Genomic DNA, 25,789 nt, shown 5'->3' with positions numbered 1-25,789 from the left:
ACTTTCTCCCTTTTCCATGCCTGTGAAGCATTTCATCAGTCTCACATGTGGCTGAAAACCATCTTGCTGCTTTTAGAGTAGCTGTAAAAATGTGTTTCCCCCATGTACATCCTAGGTCAAAAGTGGCAAACACTGCCCCAGTAAAGTTATTAGCTACTATATTATCTATTCACATTTTCATACCATAATAAGAAAATATTCCCACCCTCTAGGAGCATATTTTAAGTGGGGAGACCTGTCTACCAGGTGCTGCAGCCAAAGAAATTCATCACTTGGTGGCTAACTTTCTGGTGATTCCCAGTTCAGCTAGGCTGCTCCTATCCTCAAAGTCTTTCCATCTTGCTAGGACCTACTAAAGTTTCCCCTTGAAAGCTTCCATGCCCCCATGAGACACTGGAATAATTCTTTAGCAAAGAAAACAGAGGTCCGAGGGATAGAGACAAATAAAAGGAATAATTAAATGAATAAAATGTAGATGGTACCTTCCTACATTGAGTTTCCAACCTGTTTTTGGTTTTTTTTTTTTTGGTAACTGGGACGGAAGTACAAACATGCAGCTTGGAGATCAGGGAAGGCTAACATTTTAGTCAAGGGCTAGCATTGGTCCCCATGCTTGATGCCTCACTGGTACTCAGTAAAGCAACATAAGATCTAAGAATTTTAGAAATAACTCACCCCTCCTCCTCATCCCTCTGAAAACAGAGGCTCTGAGCCAGAGTCAGGATTCAAACCCAGTTCATTTTCTCCAAGCCCAAAGTTCCTCCTACTGCATCCTTCTCTCTGACACTTCTCTGTGCTTATTCCCTGGGACAGGTGCCTGTGCTGAAGCCCATGGATCTGATGGTGGAGGTCAGCCCCCGGAGAATCTTTGCCAATGGTCATACCTATCACATCAACTCCATTTCTGTCAACAGCGACTGTGAGACTTACATGTCTGCGGATGACCTCCGAATTAACCTCTGGCACTTAGCAATCACAGATAGGAGCTTCAGTATCCTTTGTGATGGTTGCCTATACAAGCATGAGTGAAATGATTCAGGCTCAAAACCAGTTGGACACTGACCCTGATGCTAAAAAGCATTTTATCTCACAGAGGGAGGTTTTGCTTTTAACCCGCTTAAAGTCTAGCTGATTTCAATGGCCAATATTCTCCTTCCAATTCAGCAATACTTGCCCTCTCAAAGCTCTTGCATGCCTCAGTTCTGGACAGAGCATTTTATCTATCAGTCAATCAATCAGTAAGTATTTCTTGGCACCTGCCCTTTGCCAGCCACTATGCTAAGCACCGGAGACATAGTAACAGATGTGAAATAGTCTTTGCCCTCAAAAAGCTTACATTCTAAAGGAGGGAGACAATATGCACACATATAAGAATATAAAATTTATATACAATTTTAGAAGGGACATTGGTAACCTGGAGCATATTCAGAGGAGGGCATGGTGAGGGGCTTAGTAACCATACCATAATGAGGATCAGTTATAACAATACAGCACCACATTTATGAAGCACTTACTGTATGTATGTAGAGCCCAATGCTGACACTAAGTCTGCAAGGAGATGTTGTATGAGCTCTTGCTAATGACCACTGTATATTGAATTATTACTTAGATATGGGTTGAACTAGAACAAAACTCCTTAAACTTTTTTTGTGTCACAGACCTCTTAGGCATATGGACACTTTGTGAGAATTGTGTTTTTAAATGCGGAAAACAAAATTCATAGCATTACAAAGGAAATCACTTATATGGAAGTACTGTTACCAAAATTTTTTTAAATGATTTCATGGACCCCAGGTTAAGAACCCCTGGCCTTAATGATCTCTGGTGTCCCTTCTAATCCTAAAATTATGATCTATTATGTCTTTTATTTTTCCACATAAATGTCTCCAAGTGTACGAAGTCAGTTATTTTCCTCCAGTAAGTCTTCTTTTCTCTAGGCTAAACAGCCCTACTTTTCCAACTATAACTTTTATGACATGATTTTGAGCCTTCTCATCAGCCTGGTTTTTAGCCTCTGAACATACTCCAGTTTGTCAAGCATTACATCCTCACACACAAATTTGCCTTAGAATGCAAAGCAGATTTATTTCTCAAAATTCTCTGTATATTTTTCAAGTAATGAAAACCACCACCTTCCCAGAACTGGAGGGTTTAATTCTGTGCAATTCAGCAAAGGGTATGGGTTGCTCAAGGCTTCAAGAATACTCTTGAGAATTTAGGTGACTTCAACTGAATTTCTCTTGACATTAAAAGGTAAAAGGTAGGTCAAAATACCTCTAATTCTCCCTAGGAGCAGTCTCTGGGGTGAGAAGGCTCTGAGGGGAAAATGGGTTTAAGTACCTTCATAGGCTTCATTAAGAAAACAGTTTGCTCTCTGCAAAAGCAGGAGAATATAGTCTTATGGCCCTTTTCTGACAAGATCCTGTCATTGTGTGAAGGGAAATGCTGATTGCTCTGTTTGGTTACTAGGTTGTTAATGCTGCACAAATGGAGGATTTTTTTTTGTATCAAGGTTCTTCTTCTCCTCTCTAGCCCATCCAATTACCAAGCAGCAATTTTTCCTCAATGCTTGGTTTATTTCTTGGAAGTAAAACCATAGAGTATAGAATGTCCTGGCTCGAAGGCATCTGGAGACATAGAATATGACTGAAAAAAATAATTCACATTTATGTAGCTCTAAAAAGTTTACAAAACATTTTCCAAATGGTAGAACTGGAAAAGACCTTAGAACATAGAATATGAGAACCAAAAGGGATGTTAGAGTCAGAAGGGACTTTAAAAGCTAGAACAAAAAATATAGAACACCCAATTCTGGGCACAGGCTTTCTTAAGGTCAACTAGAACCCATCTAAATAAGGAGGCAGGGAACCATACCATCTGAAGATCATTTGAAGGAATTGGAGATTTTTTTGCCTAGAGAAGAGAAGACCTAATAGGAGACTTAATATCATCATGCTCAGGTGTTTGAAGTACATACAGGGGGCAGATTTAGGCTCAACATGAGGAAAAACTAACCAATGATAAAAGCTGTCCACGAGTTCTAGGAGTAGCCTAGAATATTGTAAGGTTTTTTTTAATCTCTAGAGGTTTCACTTCCAGGTTGGATGACCACTTGGGAATATTGTTGAGAAGAATCTTGTTCAGGGCGAGGTTGAACTGTATGATTTCTTAGATTCCATAGGAACTGAGAATGTAAGAATGTTAGGATTAGAAGAGAATTTAGAATTAATTGACTCCAACCTCCCCTGACCTCAATTTTATAGGTAGGGAAACTGAGGCTCAGAGAGGTAAAGTTATTTACCTGAGCAATAATTGTACAAAGTAGTGAAGCCCAGATTCAATCCAGGTTGTATGATTCCAGATGTGATGTTTTAATATACATCAGCCTCTTTCTTGAGAAGAGGGACCTCTCTCGTCATATATTTCTCTGTATTCCATAAGCCAAATACAGACCTCAGAATACCCCAGAGAGTTCAACCAAGAAGAAACTATACTGGAATCAGGGAATTTTCACGGACTTTAACATTTCCCATGATCACCCAAACAGAACAATGATACATTAAGAACAGCATTTTTAAGTCGAAGTGGTCATACCAAATACCCCTAATCTCCAAACGATATGGAATGAAAAGCTTTCAAAATGAAGAGACCAAGCAGAAGAGATTAAAATCTTATGGGAGCAGGATGAAATGCATACCATTTCCATTGTCCAGTAGGCCACTGGCAGTGTGCCAAGGATACTTCCATTGAGCTGACACAGGATAGGCTTCCTGCCTAATTCTTTCATTCAACTATAACTAGCTGCCTCTGGACTGTTTCTATATGAACTCCATTTAAAAAGATGATAAAATGAGTTAATAATAATAATTAATAATAATAATCATAACCAGCATTTATGTAGCACTTTAAGGTTTTTAAACAGAGCTTTACATACGTTATCTAACCTCACAGCAACTCTGTGGGGTAGGTGCTAATATTTTCCCCATTTGAGATTAAGTGACTTGCTCAAGGTCATATAACTATTAAGTGTCAGAAGCTGGTTTCAAACCAAAAGCCAACTGCTCCTCTACATTCCTGAGAGACTTGTGTTATTTTTACCTTTCAATTTAATTTAATTGTATGACTTATGAATATGTAGAAGATCATTGGTAGAGCCTCCTGGTTTCTTTCTCGTTTTTATTACAAGTTCATAAAGATTTGATACAGATGAGAAAATAGATATATGGGTCAGGTGTTCTCTCAACTGTTTGGTACTAATAGTGGAGTCCATGACTTTGAAAAAAAAATTTGTTATCTTACAAAATGATTCATCCATGCTTTTTACATTCGGTCCCCTCCAGCACTGATTTCTTCTTTGTGTAATTGATCATGTACGGCAATTCTTCCCAAGCATATTTTCTTTCTACTTGCTTAGATATAACACACCAGGGGCTAAAGTATTAGGACCCAAGTATCAGAGTTCCACAGGCATTGATGAAAAGAAATCATTATAGAAATGTTGCAAGATCTGTTCCATTTTATGTGCCTTTCCCTTCCTGAAAATTTCAGCATGAAAGCTCTCGGAATACCAAGAGTCATTTTGATCTCATGTCAACCTTCTGATAGTCTCATGTTCATTTTAATGACTTTTTTTTTGCTTTGGGAGGCAACTTCCACCATCCTTCTCTACAGTGTTTTCCAAATGTATTTGCATTGTAGACTTAGCTGCTATGCCTCTCCTCTTGCCAAAGAGATTGCGCTTGCTGGATGAGGCAGTTCGTGGTCTCTTTTGCTCTCCTCATAATGCCAGTGACTTTACATCAGCTGAACTTTCAGTGTGTGCACACACATGTATCTGTAGGACTTAGGAGGAGTAGGATAAAAGTCTTTGAGCACTTTTGATTCTTAGACCTGAGCTATATTATTCAAAATAATTTTCATCATCCTATCCTGTGCAATCTTCACTTTGATGTGACTGAGTGTCAAAATATATAGTGCTTTGGTCTGGAGCATCTTTTCCAGTTCTTCACAGCATTTTTCTATGCCTTCATCTTCTGTAATAGATACCAATGCATAAACTGCAATTATCTTCATGGAAATCTACTTGCTTATGTTCCCTGTGAATGCTATGAAAGAAAATGATCCAGTGTCCCATAAAAATAATGTTTCTTACCACCTTTGGCACATAATTAATTCAACATCACTAACTCTTCTATTAGGGCAGTTAGTTGGTACAGTGTGGATAGAGTGCTGGCCCTAGAGTCAAGGAGATTCATTTTCCTGAGTTCAAATCTGACTTCAGACACTTACAGGCTATGTGACCCTAGGTAAGTCACTTAACCCTCTTTGTCTCAGTTTGTTCATCTGTAAAATGAGCTAGAGAAGGAAATGGCGAACCACTCCAGTATCTTTGCTAAGCAAATCACCAAGTGGGGTTATAAAGAGTTGGACAGGACTGAACAACAACAAAAATTCCTTTATCTGTCTCAGAACCTATGATCCATCTTAGCTCCAACTGCTTTTGGTCTTCTAGTTTTATCATGAGAATGTCACTATCAGTATAGTTCAGTTCTTCCAGCAGAGCATAGATTCATTGGTCCTTGGACAAAGATCACACATTTAGCGTAGCAACAGTTAATTTTATAAATGGTTCCCAGACTCTTTTTCTACCACTCCACCAGTCAATCAAGAAGTGGAAGGGAGCTGACAATAACTGATCTCTGTACTTGGAGCTAGGTTGATATTTTGCCTCAGACTTAGCCTTTCTCCTGACCATTTTAAGCTTTTCTGCCATTGGAGAACCTTCCAGAGAATATAGGATCAGAGTGCCATAGATTTAGAACTGAAGGTACCATAGAGGCCATGGATTCCAAGACCTCATTTTATAGATGAAGAAACTGCCGCACAGAGGTTAAGTGAGTTACCCAGGGTCATACAGCCAGTAAGGATCTGAAGCGGGATTTGAGTGTAGATCTTCCTGATTCCAAGTCCAGCACTCTAGCCATTCCCTTATAGGTGAGTCACTACTGGTATAGCCTTTGAGAACTCAGGGTCAACACCATCATGATACAACAAAAGAAGACTTGGAGAAATAGCATGGAATGGTGAAAAGGGTCCTGGATTTGATGCAGAGAGTTGGAATGCATATCCTAGTTCTACCCATTAATAGGGGAGGGACTTTAGATAAATCACTTAACTTTTATGGGCCTCAGTTTCCTCATATGTAAAATGAGAAATTTGGACATAGATGGCTTCTATGCTCAAAATCTATGATCCTGTGACTTTGTGGAGAATTATTGTCATCCCTTTTTGTGGACCTCAGCCTTGCATTCTGCTTTCTGGTTTTCAAAGCACAACCATTTAGCTGGGGACAGTGACAAGAATAGCAGGAAAAGCTCCTGGGAGATTATCATCAGCTTCAGTAATTGAGCTGACTCAGCAAAGCTGTGGCATGATGGGAAATGTCTGACCTTGTTAGGCTGTTGGCATACAGAATTACAGTGTAGGCATTTTTTATTAGAAGTTTTAGGAAGAATGTGCTTAGTTAAAAAAAAAAATCTGGCTAATCATAAATCCTATTTCCAGAGCACTTTAAGACTTTCCTCCCAACAATCCGGTAGAAGTCCCTATTTTGCAAATGAGGCAAAAAGCTGAGGAAAATAAAATGACTTGCCCAAAGCCACCTAGCTAAGAGGTGTCAGAGCCAAGACTCAACCCAGACCTCCTGGATCCAACAACAAAGCTCCTTTTAATATACCATATTTTCTCCATGCCTTATTAATTAGTAGCAAATTAACTAATAGTTTTTTCATTGTGCTGGTCTTCTAGATTCCCCTGGTCTTCTTCTGCAGATCTATTTTTAGTGGATGTTTACTTAGATAGGAGAACCATCAGGTTATGATGGAAAGACCACCAAACTGAGAGCATTGGATCTCAAGAGACCAGTATCTGAGTCCTGGAACTGCTGCCGATTACCTAATAATAGCACTTACCATGTGCTAAGCGCTTTGCAATTATTATTTTATCAGAGCCTCAGAACAGCCCTGGGAGGTAGGTCCTATTATTACCTCTGTTTTGCAGTGGGGAAACTGAGGCAAACAGAGGTTAAGTGACTTGCCTAGGCTCACACAGCTAACAAGTCTCTAAGGCTGGATTTGAACTCAGATCTTCCTGACTCCAGGCCTGACAGTCTATCCACGGTACCACCTAACTGTCCACAAAAAAGGTTTTTAAAAATCTATATAATAAGTGGGTTGAATTAGGAACAATCCCTCTTAGCTTTAATAATCAACAAACCCATGAAACCACCATTATTTCAAAACTTTTGTGAACCAAAGATCTGACACCACCTCCCCTCCACCCATGTCCCCTCCTCTCTCCAAGAAAGCAAATCCTCTGTTTGGATTAGATTAGGATATGCACCAGTAGGGATTAGTAGATTGATGCTTTGTACTGGCTGGAAATCAAAAAGCCAATTTCTAGAGCTCTCTAGGTCAGTAAGAGGCTGAACAACATAGCAGCAGCCAGATGATTTACCAGTATATCTAGATAAATAATAGACACAAGGTCATTCTAGCTCTGCAGGATGCAATAATCATTAGCTTTAGGCAGAAGAGACACTTGCACTGAAAGGCAAAATATTTTACAATTCTTGTCATAGAGCTAGATAGAGGCCTTCCCAGTATCACAAAATTTCTTACCTAGAAGGACCCCCAGTTCCCCTCTAACACTGCCCCTCCCCTCCCACAGAGCCCCTCTGCAATACAGTGGTCATCCAGCTTTTGCTAGAATATCTCCATGAGATGGAACCCACCACCTTCTGAGGCAGCCCATTCTATTCTTGAACAGCCTTCATTGTCAAGCCAAAATCTGTCCTTTTGCAACATTTGCTTCTAGTTCAGACCTCTGGGGCTATGCAGAACAAATCTGTCTTTCACGTGATATCCTTTCAATACATGATCTAAGCTCTGTGACCCTTCTCAGCTTTTTCTTTGCCTCAGTTGCTTCAGCCAATCTTCACATGGCATGAACTCCATCATCACTGCTCCCCTGCAGACTCTCCCCAGAAACTTATTCCCTAAGACTGCCAGCAGTAACCACGTTCTTAGTTATAGCTGTTACAAGGGCTGCTCTCCATGTTCTACGACAGGAGTCTTATAAATGCAAGGATTTTTGCCAATTAATAATAGTATGTCTTGACAAGTCAAGCCCAATATATCACACAGATTTCTCTTTTGACAGCAAGAGAGTGTATTTATGATACAGAAAGAAAATAATTTGTTGTTACAATAAGGGTAATAACATTTACACTACCAGCCTTACAGGATTGTCATAAAGAAAAGGTTTTGTTAACCTTTACTGTAAAATTGCTACCGTTATTACCACCTTAGAGACATTTTAGCTCAAAAACAAATTTGCTGATCTACCGAGGATCTGTGGGTAAACATTCAGCAAAAATAATGAGTTTTATAAGTATGTGGTTGTTTGGCCTCCTATAGTTGCAAAAATTATATGGTTTAACTTTTTCCTCTTCACAAAGATGTTTTGGTACTATCTAAAGGTAGTCAGCTAACATTTATTAAGCATCTACTATGTCCCAGGCCATTAGGGTTCTCTTCTTCAAGATCACAGATTCAATTTAATAAAACAGAAGTTAGAGCACATGTGCTAGCACTGTGGGTAATACAGAGAACAAGCTGTGTGGTTCCTGTCCTCAAAGGGGTTATTTTCCAGAGAGAATGATTAGAACGTAAACTCCAGGGCAGGGACTTTCATTTTTATTTTTTTGTATCTCTGGCATCTAGCACAGTGCCTAGTTTATGGTAGGTGATGTATAAATGCTTGTCACCTTGGATTAATATAACATATATTTGCTTCATAACGAGAACTAGGTACCTTACTTGTCATTTTCTAAGCTTAGAGACAGTCTCTATTATATAAAAATGATTTATTCTTTGAAAATTTGGTCAAATTCAATTACATATTGTTCAGTCCTTGTACTTCATTTGATTTAGCTGTGCTAAATCAAATTCCTTGGCTTGAGAAAGATGTTTGAATGAACATCTGGGAGCTCCATCTGGAAATAATATCTAGGAGAATTAGGAGTCCAACAAATACGAGAGGAAAGGTAAGGGACGAAAAGAGCTAGCTGTAATTACTTCTTAAATGAGATAACATAGGTAAAGTGCTTTGCAAACCATAACACACTACGTAAAAACTAGTTATCAGTATTGCTACATGTTTAGAAAGCTATGATTAACCAAGCGATCTAACCATCCCTTTGACTCCACCCTGTTACTTGTTACTGTATCCCTGTTTCTTTCCCTTATAGTGCTTTAAGTTACTCTTTCGTATCCCTGGCATTTAGCGTAGTCGTAGTAGGTGCCTAATCAATGCTTATTAATTTGTCTCATTGACTTCACCCTTAAAAATACTTTAGATGAGTGTCTTTTTCTTGTTTGTCCTTCATTTTCAAAGAGGACCATGGCATCCAGACGGCGATTCCATGACTTGCAAGTGAATTGGATTTAAGTGAAGGAGGGCTGTGCAAAGTCACCAACTTTCCTCCGCAACCGTCTGGGTCCAGTGGCAAGATATAAATCAGGATGACTGGAGATGAGTGTCTTAAGGTGTCTTGGGAAAGGAAAAAACCTGGAATCTTCCAGTACATGAGATTAGAGGATTTTCTAGAATAGAGAGGAACATGGTGGCAGATAAGATCCAGAAGAGGGCACCAGTGAGCCAAATGAAATTGGCTTTCAGGTTCAAGAGGAGTAACTGGCTTTATATAGAAGGAAGTGACAGCTTAGCAACAGATCCCCAGATCCCTGGTGTATGTATAGCACTGTAGTTTACAAATGAATGTCTGTTTCACAAAACAAACCAAAACAAAAATAAAAACCTCTCCTCTTCACCTACTACCACCAGGGATTCTTCTGTTAAAAATCTGGCATGTATATAGTGTAGAAATGCTGGATTTGGAGTTGGGGGATTTGTATTAGTATCTTGCTTCTGTCCCTTCCTATATGTGTGAACTCAGACAAATGAGGACTCTCTGAGCCCAAATTTCTTCATCTGTAAAATGAAAGGGTTGGAGTAAATAACACCTAAGACCAAATTTATAATCCTATGTATAATAAAAATTCAATAATCACTTATTAAGCACATAGTATGTGCAGGCATTGAGTGAGGTATGAAGTGGAGATAAGACAAGACCCCTTCCTGCCCTCAAGGGGATTACAGTGTAATTCTAGGGATAAGACAGAAAAACAGCAAACTTAAGACATTGAATAGGCTTCATTAGAGAATTGCAAAAAAAAAAAAAAAGTGCTGAGGAAGATGATCAAAAGGTAATCATTTTAGGCGAGTGAAGCAATGTTAGCAAATACAAAGAAGCAAGAATGAGAATGTATATTTAGTTGTGTGAACAATACAGCCTGGCTGGAGCGCAGGGTGCATCAAGGGAGTGGTATATCAGATCGTTCTGTAGGAATCTGGACTTTGGGGAAGCCGTTGATTTTCAGAAGTATATCTTAGCAAGATTACTCAAGCAGTGCTGTGAGAGATGATATTGGAAGGGGAAGAGACATGAGGCCAAGAGAGCACTCAGGATGCAGTTATACTGGTGTAAGAGATGCTGAAGTCCTGGACGAGGATGGTAGGGTGAGAATGGAAATGGGAAAGACAGTTTGTAGAGTCACTGAAACAGTCGGTGATTGATTCATTAGGGGAGGGGTGAGAGAAAGGTAGAAATCTGAAACGACTCAGAGCTTTCCACTCTCAGTGACTTGGGGACAGCGGTTTTATTGCAAGAAATAAAATCAGAATAAGAATCTCATAGTACTGTAAGGGACCAGATGTTCTTAACCTGGGGCCTACAGACTCTTAAAAGGACCCAAAGGTAGATTTCAGGGGATTCACAAACTTGAATGGGAAAAAATTGCATCTTTATTTTCACTAACATTTCATTTGATTATTAATTAAAACATAATCCTGAGAAGGGGTCCATAGGTTTCATCAGATTGCCAAAGGGGTCCAGGACACAAAAAAGTTAAGGGACCCCCAGTGTAGACCAATACCTTCCTGAAGTCTGAACCTTCTTCTGTATCATCGCTGAAAGACCATCAGCCAATCCCTTCTGACACACTTCCTGTAATGGAAACCTCACTACCTAACAAGGGGGCCTGCCTCATTTCCAAACAAATATAAATGTTTAGTAGCTCTTAATCATATAAAAAAAAAATCTGATTTCCTTTTGTGTCTCTCTATTGCTCTGGGTCCAAGCGTACCAAGTTTAATCCCTCTTCCATGTGACAGTTCTTCCAAGGACAGGTAGCAATCCCCTCCCTCCAAACTCCCACTACCCCCACACTACACGACTGATCTTTTCTTCTGTTTAAAGATTTTGGCTTTTCAGGTCAGGTCCTCCTGACTCCAGGGCGGGTGCTCTACTCACTGCGCCACCTAGCTGCCCCGAGGTTTTGGCTTTTCAATCTGCCTTCATAGGACACAGTTTCGATCTCTTTAATCATTTTGTCTCTCTTATTCTCTGAACCATCTTTATGGTTTTCAAAAATTTCAGATGTTTAAACACCAACATCTTGAGACTCATTTATGCCTGAACCTTACAAATTCAAGGCATCTTAAAGGTCATATATTTCAAAGAAGTCCATGCTACACTGACCTTCAGTTCATCTTTATTACCTGTAGAATTTAAAGATTATTCAATGTGTTTTTTTCTTCCTCTAAAATAACTTTCAATTCAAGAGATATTTATTAAGCCTCTGCTAGAGTAATATTCTAAGGACTCACCATGGGTTCTGGAAGGCTTTACTCTCAGGGTTTAAACTCTAGCAAGCCTTATTAAGCTATATAAAGTTTCAGTCTAGTGACAGACTAGGTACCTCTCAGCCAAGGATTAGGTTAATACCAAAAGATAGTCACCTAATGAGTATAATTCTTTTTCGCCACAGTGACACGCTAGTAGTAGTAGTAGTAGTAGCAGCAGTAGCAGTGGTAGTGGTAATAGTAGTGGTGGTGGTGGTAGTGGTCATAGTAGTGGTGGTAGTAGTGGTGGTGGTGGTGGTGGTGGTAGTGGTGGTAGTGGTAGTAGTAATAGTAGTGGTGGTAGTAGTAGTGGTAGTGGTGGTGGTGGTAGTGGTAGTAGTGGTGGTAGTAGTGGTAGTAGTAGCAGCAGCAGCTAACATTAATACAGCACTTACTACATGCCAGGCACTAGGCTAAGCCCTTCACAGTTATTATCTCATCTGGTCCTCACAACAGCTCTGGGAATTAGATGCTTATTATTATCTCCATTTTACAGATGAAGAAATTGAGGCAAAAAGGCTAAATGACTTGCTCGGGTCACACAGCTAGTAATAGTCATAGCCAATAGTAATAGATAACATTTATGTAGCACTTACTGTGTGCCGAGCACCGTGCTAAGCCCTTTATAATCATTATCTGATCTGGTCCTCATAACAACCCTGTGAGGTAGGTGCTGTTACTATCTACATTTTACAGATGAGAAAATTGAGGAAAATAGAGTTAAGTGACTTGCCCAGGGTCACACAGCTAGTGAATGTCTGAGGCTGGTTTTCAAATTCATATATGCCCAACGCCAAGCCTGGCACTATCCACTGTACCACCTAGGTGCCCTAATGAAGACATCTACTTTTTTGATCATGTCAGTAAATTTTTAAAAATATACTTTGAGGAAGGGGGAGGATGTGGATTTTGCCAGTGGCACTTGCTTAGCTTTTTGGAGGCCTGAGTCACAGTTAACACTTGACTCAGAAGAGAGGTCAGGAAATGGATCAGCAACAGTGGGAAGCAGGGGAGCTGGAGGAATACTAGATTCTAAGAGCGGGTAAATAGGTGTGACTGAATTCGAAATAAGCTCTCAGCAAAGGAGGAACGTGACACATCTTCCCACCCTCCAAATGTTTAATCACACATGATTGAGAATATGGCATATCCTCCTTGTAGTCATATCAGGACCTTCCAGGAGGCCCAGCCCTCACTTTATAGACAACAAAACTAGAGCTTGAAGGAGTTATAACTTGTGGCCGTAAAGGATGCCTTGGTGGAATAATAGAGCCTTAAAATACCGAATCAAAAATTTCTCATGGTGAAAGCTGAAGTATAGACTGAAAATATAAAGCCAAACTATAGCCGAAGCTGAAGTATAGATGAAGTCCTTTCTGCTTTGCAAAGCTTAATGTTCCAAGAGAGGGGGCAGCAGGATATGATGGAAATTCAGCAAACATTCATTGAGTACCTAGTACAGAACTCAACGTTCAGTGCAAGGGGAAATTAAAAAAAAAAGATAGTTCTTGCTCTCAAGGAGCTTACAATCTTTTGTTGAGAGTTGGTCAGTGGAAGGGGGACGAAAGATCTAAATAGATATTGCTCATATCAGTGGGGAAATGGTAAGTAGAGAAGAAAAGGATTAGCAAAATTCTGTAAGCCCTTGGATTGAGGAGGAATCATTTCGAGTTGGGAGAATCAGGGAAGGACATGCAGGGAAGGATAGATAGGATTTCTACAAGAGTGGTTGGGGGTCAGGTGAAGGCATTTGAGTTTTAAGAAATGGTGTGATTAGACAGAAAGAAGGGAAGCTTGTAAAGTGTATTTGGGGAATTTTATGGTTTGGCCAGAGCATAGAGTAAGTGGAAGAGAGAAGCGAGAGGAAAGCCTAGAAAGTTCCATTGGGAGCATCTTCCATTTAAAGCTGAAAGGGACCTTAGAGCCCATCAAGTTCAACCCCCTTATTTTGCCAATGACAAAACTGAAGCCCAGAGAGTTTAAGTGACTTGGTTGGGGTGACACAGCCAGTGTCTGAGGCAGGATTTGAATTCAGGTCTTCCTGATTCCCAAGTCCAGCATTCTATTCACTGCACCACCTAGACGTTTTGATTTCATTTTTAGTAAACTCTAGGAAGTGAATGAAGATATTTCAATACAGTAGTGAAATCATCCAAGCCAAACTTTAGGTAGATTAATTTGGCAGGGTGCTGTTAAAAGGATTGCTTGAGGTGGGGACAAAGCCCATCTCTTAATAAGATTGTATCTCAAGTCCTCCTAAGAGCCAGTCCCCTAAAACTCTGGGAATCTAGTCTTTAGATACAGGATGTTTCAATGCTTCTTTGTCCCCACTAAATCTAAAACTCTGGGAATCTAGTCTTTAGACACAGGATATTTTATGCTACTTTGTCCCAATAAATCTTATTCACATACATATTTCTTAAAAAAATACAGTACACACCTCCGAATAACTAGAATGCAAAGAGAGTATTACTCATGAAAATTCATTGTTTAAGTAGATAGATGTCCAACAGTGTGAAGGATGGATTAAAGAGGGGAGAAAATGGAGGTGATTACAGCGGCACAGGGAAGAAAACAAAGGCAGTCTGAGCTAGAGAAGAGGGGCGCAAGAGAGATTGGAGAGTGTAGAGGTATAATTGACGAGACCTAACAATTGATTGGACATGGGGCTCAGGGAAAGGGAAGAGTCCCCAAGTTTCGCCTTGGGTGACTGGAAGGATGGTGGTATTGAAGTCAGGAGACATAGGCTTAGAAAGGAGGATGATGCATTCAGTTTTAGGAATGTTGGATTTGAAAATAAGCTATAAAATGGTGGAACTGGGTTTCTGACTTTGAATTTCTAATTCCTCATGACTAACGTGCTTTAAAGTTGTATTACACTTGCACAGCCCTCCTGCACTCAAATCAAAGTCAACTGCAAGTCATGTCATCATTTCCCTGATGTCATGGTCTTCTTTGAGAACGAAGGACAAATATCATGACTCTTATAGCTAGAGAAAGGACCTGAGAAGTCATCTAGTTCAGCTTTGCTTATTTAAAAAAAAAAAAGAAAGAAACTGGGGCTTGGAGAGGGAAAGTCACTCTGGGCTTAGTAATTTAACCTCTCAGGTAACTTTCTTTTTTAAAAATTAATTAATTTATTTTTAGTTTTCAACATTCACTTCCATAAGTTTTAAATTTTCTCCCCTTCCCTCCCCAAGATGGCCTGCAATCTGCTATGGGCTCTAGACACACATTCCTATTAAACTATGTTTTCACATTAGTCATATTGCATAGGAGAATCATAATGAATGGGAGAAACCATGAGAAAGAAAAACAAAACAAAAAAGAAAATAGTCTGCTTCACTCTGTATTGAGACTCCATAGTTCCTTCTCTGGATGTGGATGACATTTTCCATCATGAGTCCTTTGGAGTTGTTTTAGGTTCAGGTAACTTTCTAAGACTATAAGCTATAGAAGGGTCGCATCCTGCGATGGTAGGGGGTGTTTTCTTATCTAGAGTTCTCAATGTCAGTCCCAGTGTCAGTCCTTATCCCTAACATAAGTAACTGATTTTCTTCTAGCAAGTGAACCAGGCATTGGTTACAACTTCCTCTTCTCTCCGCCCCTCCCCCCCACCCCATCCCCAGTCTCCAGAGGGAGGAGAAGGTGGAAGATAAAAATCAGTGTCTCTGTTTGATGTCTTTTAGCAACCCCATAAACTAGCTTGTTCTATTGATGTACTATTGATGACTTTGTTCGTCACTGAGGGAGAAAGAAAACTAGTCTGTGCTCCCTCGTCAGCCTCTGCAGAGAACCTTTCCTCCAGTGCTTAAAGACCTAATGATTTGGGCTGGTTATGCAAGAGGGGCATTGCGTCTTTGGCTATAGGTGGTCTTTTATTCATTCATTCACTCAAAAAGTACTTCTTAAATATTTACTATGTGTCAGGCCCTGTGTTAGATCCTAGAGATATAGGCATACCTCAGAGATATTTGTGGGTTTGGTCCCTGACCACTGCAATAAAGCCAATATCTCAATAAAGTGAGTCACACAAATTTTTTGGTTTCTCAGTGCACATAAAAGTTATGTTTATACTATACTGTATTCTATTAAGTGTATGATAGTATTATGTCTAGAAAAACAATGTACATACCTTAATTTAAAAATACTTTGTTGCTAAAAATTAATGCTAACCATCATCTGAGCCTCAAGCACATCGTAATGTTTTTGCTGGTGGAGGATCTTGCCTCGATGTTGATGGCTGCTGACTGATCAGGGTGGTGGTTGCCAAAGGCTAGAGTGGCTGTGGCAGTTTCTTAAAATAAGACAACAATGGAGTTTGTCCTATGGATTGACTTTTCCTTTCACTTGGAGGCTCAGAGATCATTGTAGGGTTATCAGTTGGCCTAATTTCAATATTATTGTGTCTCAGGGAATAGGGAGGTCCAAGGAGAGAGGGATAGAAATGGGGGAATGACCAATTGGAGGAGCGGTCAGAACACACACAACATTTATCGATTGAATTCTATGTGTTATGTGGGTATGGTTTGTGGAACTCCAAAACAGTTATGATAACGACGTCAAAGATCACTGATCGCAGATCACCATGATAGATATAATAATGAAGAAGTTTGAGATATTGTGAGAAATACCGAAATGTGACACAGAGACATGACGTAAGCATATGCTGTTGGAAAAATAGTGCCGGTGGACTTGCTTAATGCAAGGTTGCCACAAACCTTCAATTTGTAAAGGAAAAAAAAAAACCCAGTAACAACAAAAAACCACAATAGCTGTGAAGCACAATAAAATGAGGTCTGCTTGTACAAAGATTAAATTTGAAATAGTCACTGCCCTCAAGAATCCTACATTCCATGGTTAGGGTAGGGGGTAGGAGGCAGAGAACAATATGAATACTTAGAGGCAAACTAAATTGTGTGCATGTGTACTTGACTCTGATATACTAATGTCATTTTGGTCCTCTTTGGAAATGAAGGACAATAACCCATCAATCAACCAATATGTATACACATAGGGATTTCAGGAGAAAGGCACTAACAACTTAAGGGAATCAGCTTAGGCTTCTTGTAGAAGGTGACCCTTGGAAGCTGAACTTTGAAGAAGCTATAGACTCAAGGAGGTGAGGAGAGAGAGCATCTCAGGCATGAGGGATGGCCTTGGCAAAGGCACAGAGAATGGAGATGGAAAGCTGTATGTAGGGACCGGCAAGTAACCAAGTTTGGCTGGCCCATAGAGTGCAAGAAGGAGAGAGGAGATTGAAATAAACCTGGTAATGTAGGCTGGAGCTAGATTGTGAGGGGCTTTATATGCCACATAGGATTGTCGCTCTAAGGACAGATGATAGAGAGGGCTAGCAAGAAACTAGTTTACTTTTAACTACAGAGACCATTAGAGCCACTGTCACTGGGGTTATCCTGATAGAGCAGCTACCTTCACACTGACAGTCATCCATAGCACATCACGAGGTCAGAGAAGGCTACCATTGGGATAGAGCTTAGAGATCAGCTCCTCTAAACATGTCATTGTAGAGAGGATGAAATTGAGGTGAAGGTGGTGGAATGACAGTAAGTAACAGAGCTGGAGCTTGATTTCCATTGTTCTGACTCCAGGTCTAGTGTTCTTTCCATTGTATCATGCTTCTGCCCCTAGGGATACTGAGGATTTGGGATTGGGGTTCTTAATTTTTTTTTGGTTATCACGAATTTTTTTTGGCACTCTGGCAAAGTCTGTGGAATGGGGTATATTGTCTACATTTTTAATTAGGGAAAATTCCAAATAGAGGTTAGTAAAAATAAAGATGTGATTTTTTTTCCCCAGCCAAGTTCTCAGCCTCAATTTTTTTTTGGTAAAATGAAGATGATAATAGTGCTTCACAGAATTGTGAAGATCGGATGAGATAATACAACAAAGCATTCTATAAACCTTAATGAACTATATAAATGCTAGACTTTGGTGTTATTGTCATCACTGAGACTGGCCATTTCATTTTACAGAGAAGGAAAATGAGACCTAGTGTGTGGAAGTGACTTGCCCAAGGAGTCACACAGATAATAGAGAGCAGGATTGGGATTTGAACCCAGGTTCTCTGACTTGAAATCCAGTGCTCTTTCTGCCATACTTCATTTTAACAAGTCCTAAATCCTAAATCTTCTTTATGAGACCTTATCAGATATGCCCACAGCTCACAACACTGGGCGTTCCCTTGGTAGCACACTCCAGAGACAGCTGTGGTAGTTATGGTAACAGTATCTTCCTTTCTGGATTGTGCCTGTCTCGCTATACATCTTGACTTACTCAGCCGGCCTCGGCTCTGTTGTCCTGCCTTGATAAACATCCCTCCCTAAAAAGCCCTTATCCAGTTAAGCTAATTAGTCTATCCCTCCAGGTGCCCATAAAAATCTGATGCATCTCAGCACCTGGAGCCCAGGGGTGAGTGGCCATATCATTAGGCCTATGTGTCCAATGGGAATTAATTTTCTCTAGAAAGAAAGAAATCCAAACCACACTGCATGACATAGCCCAGAGGACTCTGAGATTATTGTTAGTTTTCTTGTGTTTACCCACCACAGGGTCCTCACTGTTGAGCAAGAATCCCTACCCCCAAATGGATTTTTCTTGTATGACATTCAGGGATATTAAGCCTATAGCAAACACACAGGGTTCTTGTACCTTTTGCTGATTTTACATCTTTGGCAGTAGGTGCTACTGTTTCCATCAACTTCCATACCCTGCAGGGGGGTCATAGGATCATAGCATTTAGAGCTGGGAAAGAGATCTCAGGGATTATCCAATCCAAGCCCCAGAAAAGGGAAGGGACTAGCCGGAAGTCACAATGGCACTGAGGAAGAGAGTCAGGATTGAAATCCGTGTCTTCTAACTCAAAACTCAGGATTGTTTCACTATATCACATGAACTCAATGTCATTAAAATTTTGTTTATTCTTCTGGCAAAAGCTAATGACAATTATGGCCTACATTTCTGCATCACTTCATTTTCTACAAAGTACTTGCCTGAAAACAAGCCTGTGAGATGGGTAGTTAAGTATCATTATCTCTACTTTATAGAGGACTTGTGAAAAACTCAAGCTAGACTTTTAATCACCTTCTTAGAGCCCTAGGTAAAAAAGCTGTGATTTCAGATAAGACCTCAGGATCTGTGCAGATCTAAAGTATTTTTACATAAGAGATGAGACGCTGTTCAGTGAGATGGGAAGATAACTGAATTTCGGCAAAGGACCGTTTGCTATTCACTACTTGGGTGACCTTGGGCAAGTACCTTATTACCTCTGGGTTTCAGTTTCCTCATTTGTAAAATAAGGATGTTGGAGTAAATGTTCTGTAAGGTCCTTTTAAATTCTAAGAGTCTGTGAGCCAATGCCTTGTAGAGGTTTCATCCCTAATAATCATTCCTGGACCACACACATTCCCTCAATCAACAAATGTTTATTAAGCACCCAAGGTACTATGCTAACGGGGCATATTTACAAATACAAAGAATGAAACAATGTGCAATCAGCTTATATTTTAAAGGAGGAGATGACAAGTACATATACAAACATATTTAGGCTGTGCATGGTAATCCTGGCTAATAGGGGAGGCTGAGGCTGGTGGATCACTTGAATTTGAGAACTCTGAACTGCAGTAGGGTTAAAGCCAATTATATGTCTGTACTGCCTGGCACCAATGAGCGCCTGTGAGCCGGGGGCTACCAGGCCACCTAAGACGGATTGAACTGGCTCAGTCAGTAATGGATTGTGTCACAGCTTCCATGCTGATCAGCAGTGGGTTCAGGCCCATGAGTAAGACAGGCTTGCTCATGGCTATACGTCCAGCCTGGACAAGAGCATGAGAACATAAATTTTACATATATATATCTATATATATCTATATATATAATGTACATACATATGTGTATATACATATATAATAAATACAAGGTTATTACCAACTTTAGTTTCCTTATCTGTAAAATGAGTGTAATATCATAGGTTCAGTTGATAAACATTTATTAGGGGCCTACTATGTGCCAGGCATTACCTTAAGTGCTAGGGATACAAAGAAAGGCAAAAGGCAATCCCTTCTCTTGAGGAACTCATAGTCCAATGAGGGAGACAATATATACATATAAAAGTAGTTAAATACAAGGCATTATGGGAGGAAGAATAATTGAGGTTGGGGGGAATCAAGAAAGTTTTCATGCCAAAGATGGCATCATCTTAAGAAGAAAGGGACACTGTGAGGCAGAAGCTGGCAGGGAGCACATTCTATGCACGAGGGATGGCCAAGCCAATGGCATAGAGATGAAATGGGATGGAGTAATATCAATTTGCTGAGTGTGAAAAAGGGGAATGCTGTCCACTGAGACTGGAATGGTAGGTTGGGGCCAGATTGTATGGGACTTTTAAAACTAAACAGAGGAATCTTTATTTTCTTCTCAACACAATAGGAAGCCACTGGAGTTGGTTGAGAGAGGAGTCCTATGTTTGCTTGAGAAAAATCACTTTGGCAGTAGATCATATAAATGGACTGGAGTAGGGAAGAGACCTGAGGCAGGGAGACCAAAGAGGTCTAAGTGAGAGGTGATAAGATCCTCATGTACAGTGGTGGCTGTATGAGTGGAGAGAAGTCAGATGCAAGAGATATTATAAAGGTAGAAAGAGCAAAATTTAGCATCTGGTCAGATCTGTGGGATGAGGGAGAATAGGGAGACCAGGATAATGATGAAATTAGGAATGTCAATCAGTGGAGCATGAGATGCATGCACAGATATACACACACACACACACACACTCACACCCAATAGCTTTTTTCGAAACTTCAATCAGTCTCTTGAGTCCTCCTCAGATACTCAAAATGGTAGAAGGGTGGCCGTTGCTTCACAAAGGGTCTGCTAAGTCCTACTAGTCAGTCAACAAACATTAAGGACCTACTACGTGTCAGCCACTGCACTAAGTGCTGGGCATACAAAGACAGGCAAAGACAGTCCCTGCTCTGGAGGAAATCATAGTCCAAGAGGGGAGACAACATCCCAACAACCATGTACAAACTATATACGGGATAAATTCCAGATAATCAGCAGAGCAAGGCATTATTAGGGGGTGGGGTGGAAAAGAGCTCCCTGTGGAAGGAGCTGAGACTTTCAGGAAGCCAGGAAATCCAGGAGTCAGATGAGGAGGGAGATCATGAAGCAGAAGGAAGAGACCACTGAGGTAGAGAGATCTTCCAGGGTGAGAAAGCTGCTGGGGAATGGTGGTTGAGGCATCTTCCAGGGCCACAGAGATAGAAGGACCTTTAAGAGTTGTTGCTGAATGATGGAAAAAGAAGTCAGGAGATGAAAGGCTGGAGAAGAATGGAGGGAAAACTGGATAGAGCGTTGGGCTTGGAGTCAGAAAGTCTGAATTTGAATCTTGCCTCAAATCCTTACTAACTCAGCTTTAGTTTCCTTATCTGTAAAATCTGTATAATAATAATCATAGGTTCAGTTGATAAACTTTTACTAGCAGCCTACTATGTGCTTAAGTGCTAGGGATACAAAGAAAGACAAAAGGCAGTCTCTTCTCTTGAGGAACTCAGTGCAAGGGAGAGAGACACTATGCCAACAACTACATACAAACAAGCTATATGCGAGATAAATTGGAGATAATCAACAAAGGGGAGGAACTAAAATCAAAGGAGATGTAAGGAGATAAGCTTCCAGTAAAAGGTGGTAAAGAGCTTTGTAAACCTTAAAGCACTATATAATGTTAGGTAGTAGTGGTAGTAGTAGTGGTAGTAGTGATAGTAGTAATAGTGCTTCTTTTTGTATCCACAGCACTTAGCATAGTGCCTGTCACATAGTAGGCATTTAATAAATGTTTATCGATTGACTGATAGTATTATAGGGAACTCCCATGTAAGGAAACTCCCCTCAACTAATGCAGGTTGGCACTTTCTTTGAATTTTTAGTCATATAGGGTTACCTAGAGTAAAGGGGTCAAACTCACTGGGGGGCTGTAGCCTCCACTTCCAAGATTAAAATGTCGTTGGGAAATGTTTAACAAAATAAATAAAAATACAATAAAACATAGGTAATGTCAATTTGTGGTTTTCCAAGTCAATATGCTGCCAAAGGGATCTATTTCTATCTGAGATTGCCACCATTGGCCCCAAGTACTGAGATATTCAACAATTTGCCAAGGGTCGTATATCTGTATGTGCTGGAGGCTGCACTTGAACTCAGGTTCCCTGGTCTTGAGACCAACTTTTTATCCAGGCTGCCTTTAACTTAAGGTTAAATCATAATTCCTCATACTCAGAGAGTATATGCTAGTTTTGGGGGTCTGTCAACATACGTCGCATTTCGTGTATTCCTCACAACCCTGTGAACTGAGCAGGGCTGGTATCATTATCCCCACTTGACCGATAAAAAAAAAAACAAAAAACTGAGGGACGTGTTGGTGATGTGTGTGACTTGCTAGTTCTTGGCAGACTGGAGATTAGCCTCCGTTCTCCCCTCCCTGCCCTCAACTCAGCTCCTGCTTGTACATCCAGCTGCTTCAGCAGGATCAGAGTGAGCAGGGGGCTAGGCCCATAACCCAAGTTTGGGCGCATGACCTTCCTGGTTTTAGATGGTCTGACTAGAGCACAGAATTGACTAACAAGAAGCAGATATTTCTGAAAGCACGATTGAGCAAAGCAAGCACTGAATTGTCCTATTGAACCCCAGGCTACCTGAACTAGGGACACAGTGGAGGGATTCTTTTCATACATCCCCTTCCTCATGTTCTATCAGGTCACGTGCTTGTAATTGAGCTGCCCACGAGTGAGCCTGTGACACTGTCTGACAGAGCGGGGTCTGCAGGGTAGCAGGAGACCTTAAAATCTATATGATGCTCAGAACTGCCTGGGGATGATTGCTATTTATGGAAGCACATTTTAAAAAATCTAGCAATATCTTTGTCTCGTATATGTTATATTTAATCTCAGCACTATAAGCATTCCCCTATATGGTGGTTTAGAGTAAATTAATGGAGTGTGAAGCAGGTAAGATATGAGAGACATAATGATGCTGGCAGAGGGTGGCCCCACATTATGGCAATGCTTCGCAATAGGGCAAACATCATCCAGAATTCCCTTAGTAATTGCTGGAAATAGCATCACTCCAGATGAATTGAGGCAGGGCAGCGTATGTAGTGAAAAGCACCCTGGCCTTAACATCTGAGGGCCACGATTTTCCTCCTAGCGTCATACACAGCGATACACATGGAGAAAGCATTCGTTAAATGTGTGGTAGATGAGTGAATTAATGGATGAATGAAGGAGAAAGTGAGAAGAACCGATCTCTCAGGGCCTTTCTTTCCTAATGAGTCTCGCACTGTAATTGTTTGATCGTGACCTTCTCTGAGGGCAGGTATCTGTTTTGTAAAATGACGGGGTTGAACTTCATGACCTTGAAGGGCCCTTCTGGCTTTAACATGATAGGATTCCATCCATGAACCTCGGAATTCGCCTACAATCCTCCTGCACTCTTTCTTTGTCATGGCTGTTCAGACGTGGGAAATTCTTTGCAGTACCTCACATGATGCTTAACTGCTGAAATATCCCTAGGTAGTTGTTTTAGTCAGCTCTTTAAAAGCAAAATTCCATTCCTAAAAGAAATACTAATGTAATACTAATATTAATAATATTAATCTAATAGTAATCCAAAATTTAGAAAATCAGACACGTAACTATTTAGATTTCTAAATTTTACATGATTATTTCTTTTAGAAATAGAATTTGACTTTAAAAAGCCATTTCTGCAGAATTGACTAAACAATATATGTACAAGGTACATATAGAGTATATGAAAGTCTTCTGACAGGGGAAGTAGTCTAAGATGAAGACACTGGATTGGCTCATATCTAAGGTCATTTCCAGGTCAAATGCAATAGTTCCACGAACGTACTTAGATTATCCAGGACAACAATCACTTTTCCCCTGAGATAATCAATACAAAGGTTGTTGATTCTAAAAAAGTCATATTAACTGAGTACATAATTGACTGAATTGTCTGCTTTACTATTCTGATATAGACCTAGCTGCCATAATAGTAAAACACTGACCAACTATAGTGTTAAAAAAGGGGCCTTTTGGGTCAATTTGATTTGCCCTGTAACTTAGGGTTAACAAGATACTCTTTTTGCTTTTTCTAACTCTCATTAGTGGAAATCTTGATCAAATCCATGAGAGCATTTTCTTGCCCAAGAAGGGGAAGGGAAGAAGAATTTATTAAGTATTTACTATGTGTTAGGCACTGTGCTAAACACTGAAAATACAAAGAAAGACAAAAACTAGTCCCTGCCCCTCAAGAACCACACATTTTAGTGGGGAGACAGCTTGTAAATAACTGGATACCTACAAGCCATCTGCAGATTACATGGAATATAATCTGAAAGGAGAAAACACTAGTAATTGAGGCATCAGGAAAGGCCTCCTGCAGAAAGTGGTATTTGAGCTGAGTCTTTAAGAGGCATTCAAGGCATGGGGAGGATGGCCCGTATACACACAAAGAGACAGAAAATGTGTCAGGGATATGGTCAGTCAGCCAGCTAACATGTAGAAACGTTTGTGAAGAAGAGTAAGTAGAGCTGTGTAGTTGGATCATACAATATGGGAAGCAGCCATAAAGTGTAAGACTCTAAAGATAGGAAAGGGCTAGGTTATGAAGAGCTTTTTGGGCAGCCATGTGGTACAATGGACAGAGTGCCAGGCCCAAAGTTAGGAAGACTCATCTTCCTGAGTTCAAATCCAGCCTCAGACACTTCCTAGCTGTGTGACCCTGGGCAAGTCACTAAACCCTTGTTTGCCTCAGTTTCTTCATCTGTAAAATGAGCTGGAAAAGGAAATGGCAAACCACTCCAGCATCTTTGCCAAGAACCCCAAATGGGATCATGGAGAGTTGGACACAGCTGAAAAACGACTTAGCAACAACATAGGACTTCATATTTTATCCTGGAGATGTTAGGGAATGATTGGAGCTCACTGAGCAAGGGGCTGATATAGACCAACCTTTTGGAAAAATCACATTGGCAGGTAAATGAAGAATGAATTAGATCAGGGTGAGCCTTGAGGAAGGAAGGGAGACCAGTTAAGAGGCTAGTAACATTATTAAGAGGTGATAAGAACTGGAGTGGTGGCCAAATGAATGGAGACAACAGGATGTGTACAGGAGATGTTGTGAAGGTAGAAACAATAAGATCTAAGAATGGATTGGATATGTGGGGTGATGGAGAGTGAGGAATCAAGGATGGAACCAGTTGCAAACTTGGGGTGACCAGGAGAGTTATTTCAGATTCAGTTGTTTTTCAATTGTATCCAACTCTTGATGACCCCATTTTGGGATTTCTTGGCAGAGATACTGGAGTGGGTTGCCATTTCCTTTTCCAGCTCATTTTACAGATGAGGAAACTGAGGCAAACAGGGTTAAGTGACTTGCCCAGGGTCATACAACTGGGAAGTATCTGAGGCCAGATTTGAACTCAGGAAAATGAATCTTCCTGACTCCAGGCCCAGCTCTCTAACACTAATAGGGAAATTCTGAAGAGGGGAAGGTTCTGTTTTTGAATATGTGGAGTCTGAGATGCCTACAGATGTCCAGTTTGAGATATCCAGAAGGCAAATTAGGTTACGCCAGGCTGGAGCTCAGGGGAAAGTCTAGAGCTAGATATATAGAGAGACATCTGGGAGACGTTTGTGTATAGATGGTAACTGAACTCATGCGGGCTGATGAGATTGTCAAATGAGACAGTGCAGGAAGAAGAGAAATGTGGGTCCAGGACAGAAACACAAGTACCCAGACTCATTGCGAGCAGCCAGCTCCTGCAAATATTAGAGCTTCATTGAAGTTAGGAAGAATCCCGGTCTGATATGTACTATATTAGTTTCCTCTTCAGTCCCATGATAATCACTGCTGCAGTTACTAACACAGGGAAGAATATGAGGAGAGTCTGAGAGTCAAGAAA

The 25,789-nt window shown here is 40.4% G+C and overlaps 1 protein-coding gene across 3 annotated transcripts in view; it reads left to right on the top strand.

The window, feature by feature from the left end:
- PPP2R2C (protein phosphatase 2 regulatory subunit Bgamma) overlaps positions 1-25,789 on the top strand; it is a 393,716-nt gene that overhangs the window by 306,960 nt on the left and 60,967 nt on the right. For all 3 annotated transcript variants that reach the window (XM_036763511.1, XM_036763509.1, XM_036763510.1), the window contains one exon: positions 814-991. In XM_036763511.1, coding sequence (XP_036619406.1) covers positions 814-991 — 178 coding nt within the window. The remainder of the gene's footprint in view (positions 1-813; positions 992-25,789) is intronic.

Source organism: Trichosurus vulpecula, chromosome 6 (assembly GCF_011100635.1).
Source record: "Trichosurus vulpecula isolate mTriVul1 chromosome 6, mTriVul1.pri, whole genome shotgun sequence".
Lineage (NCBI taxonomy): Eukaryota > Metazoa > Chordata > Mammalia > Diprotodontia > Phalangeridae > Trichosurus > Trichosurus vulpecula.
Note: the sequence above shows the minus strand (reverse complement) of the source record. Positions and strands in the feature narration are given on the sequence as shown.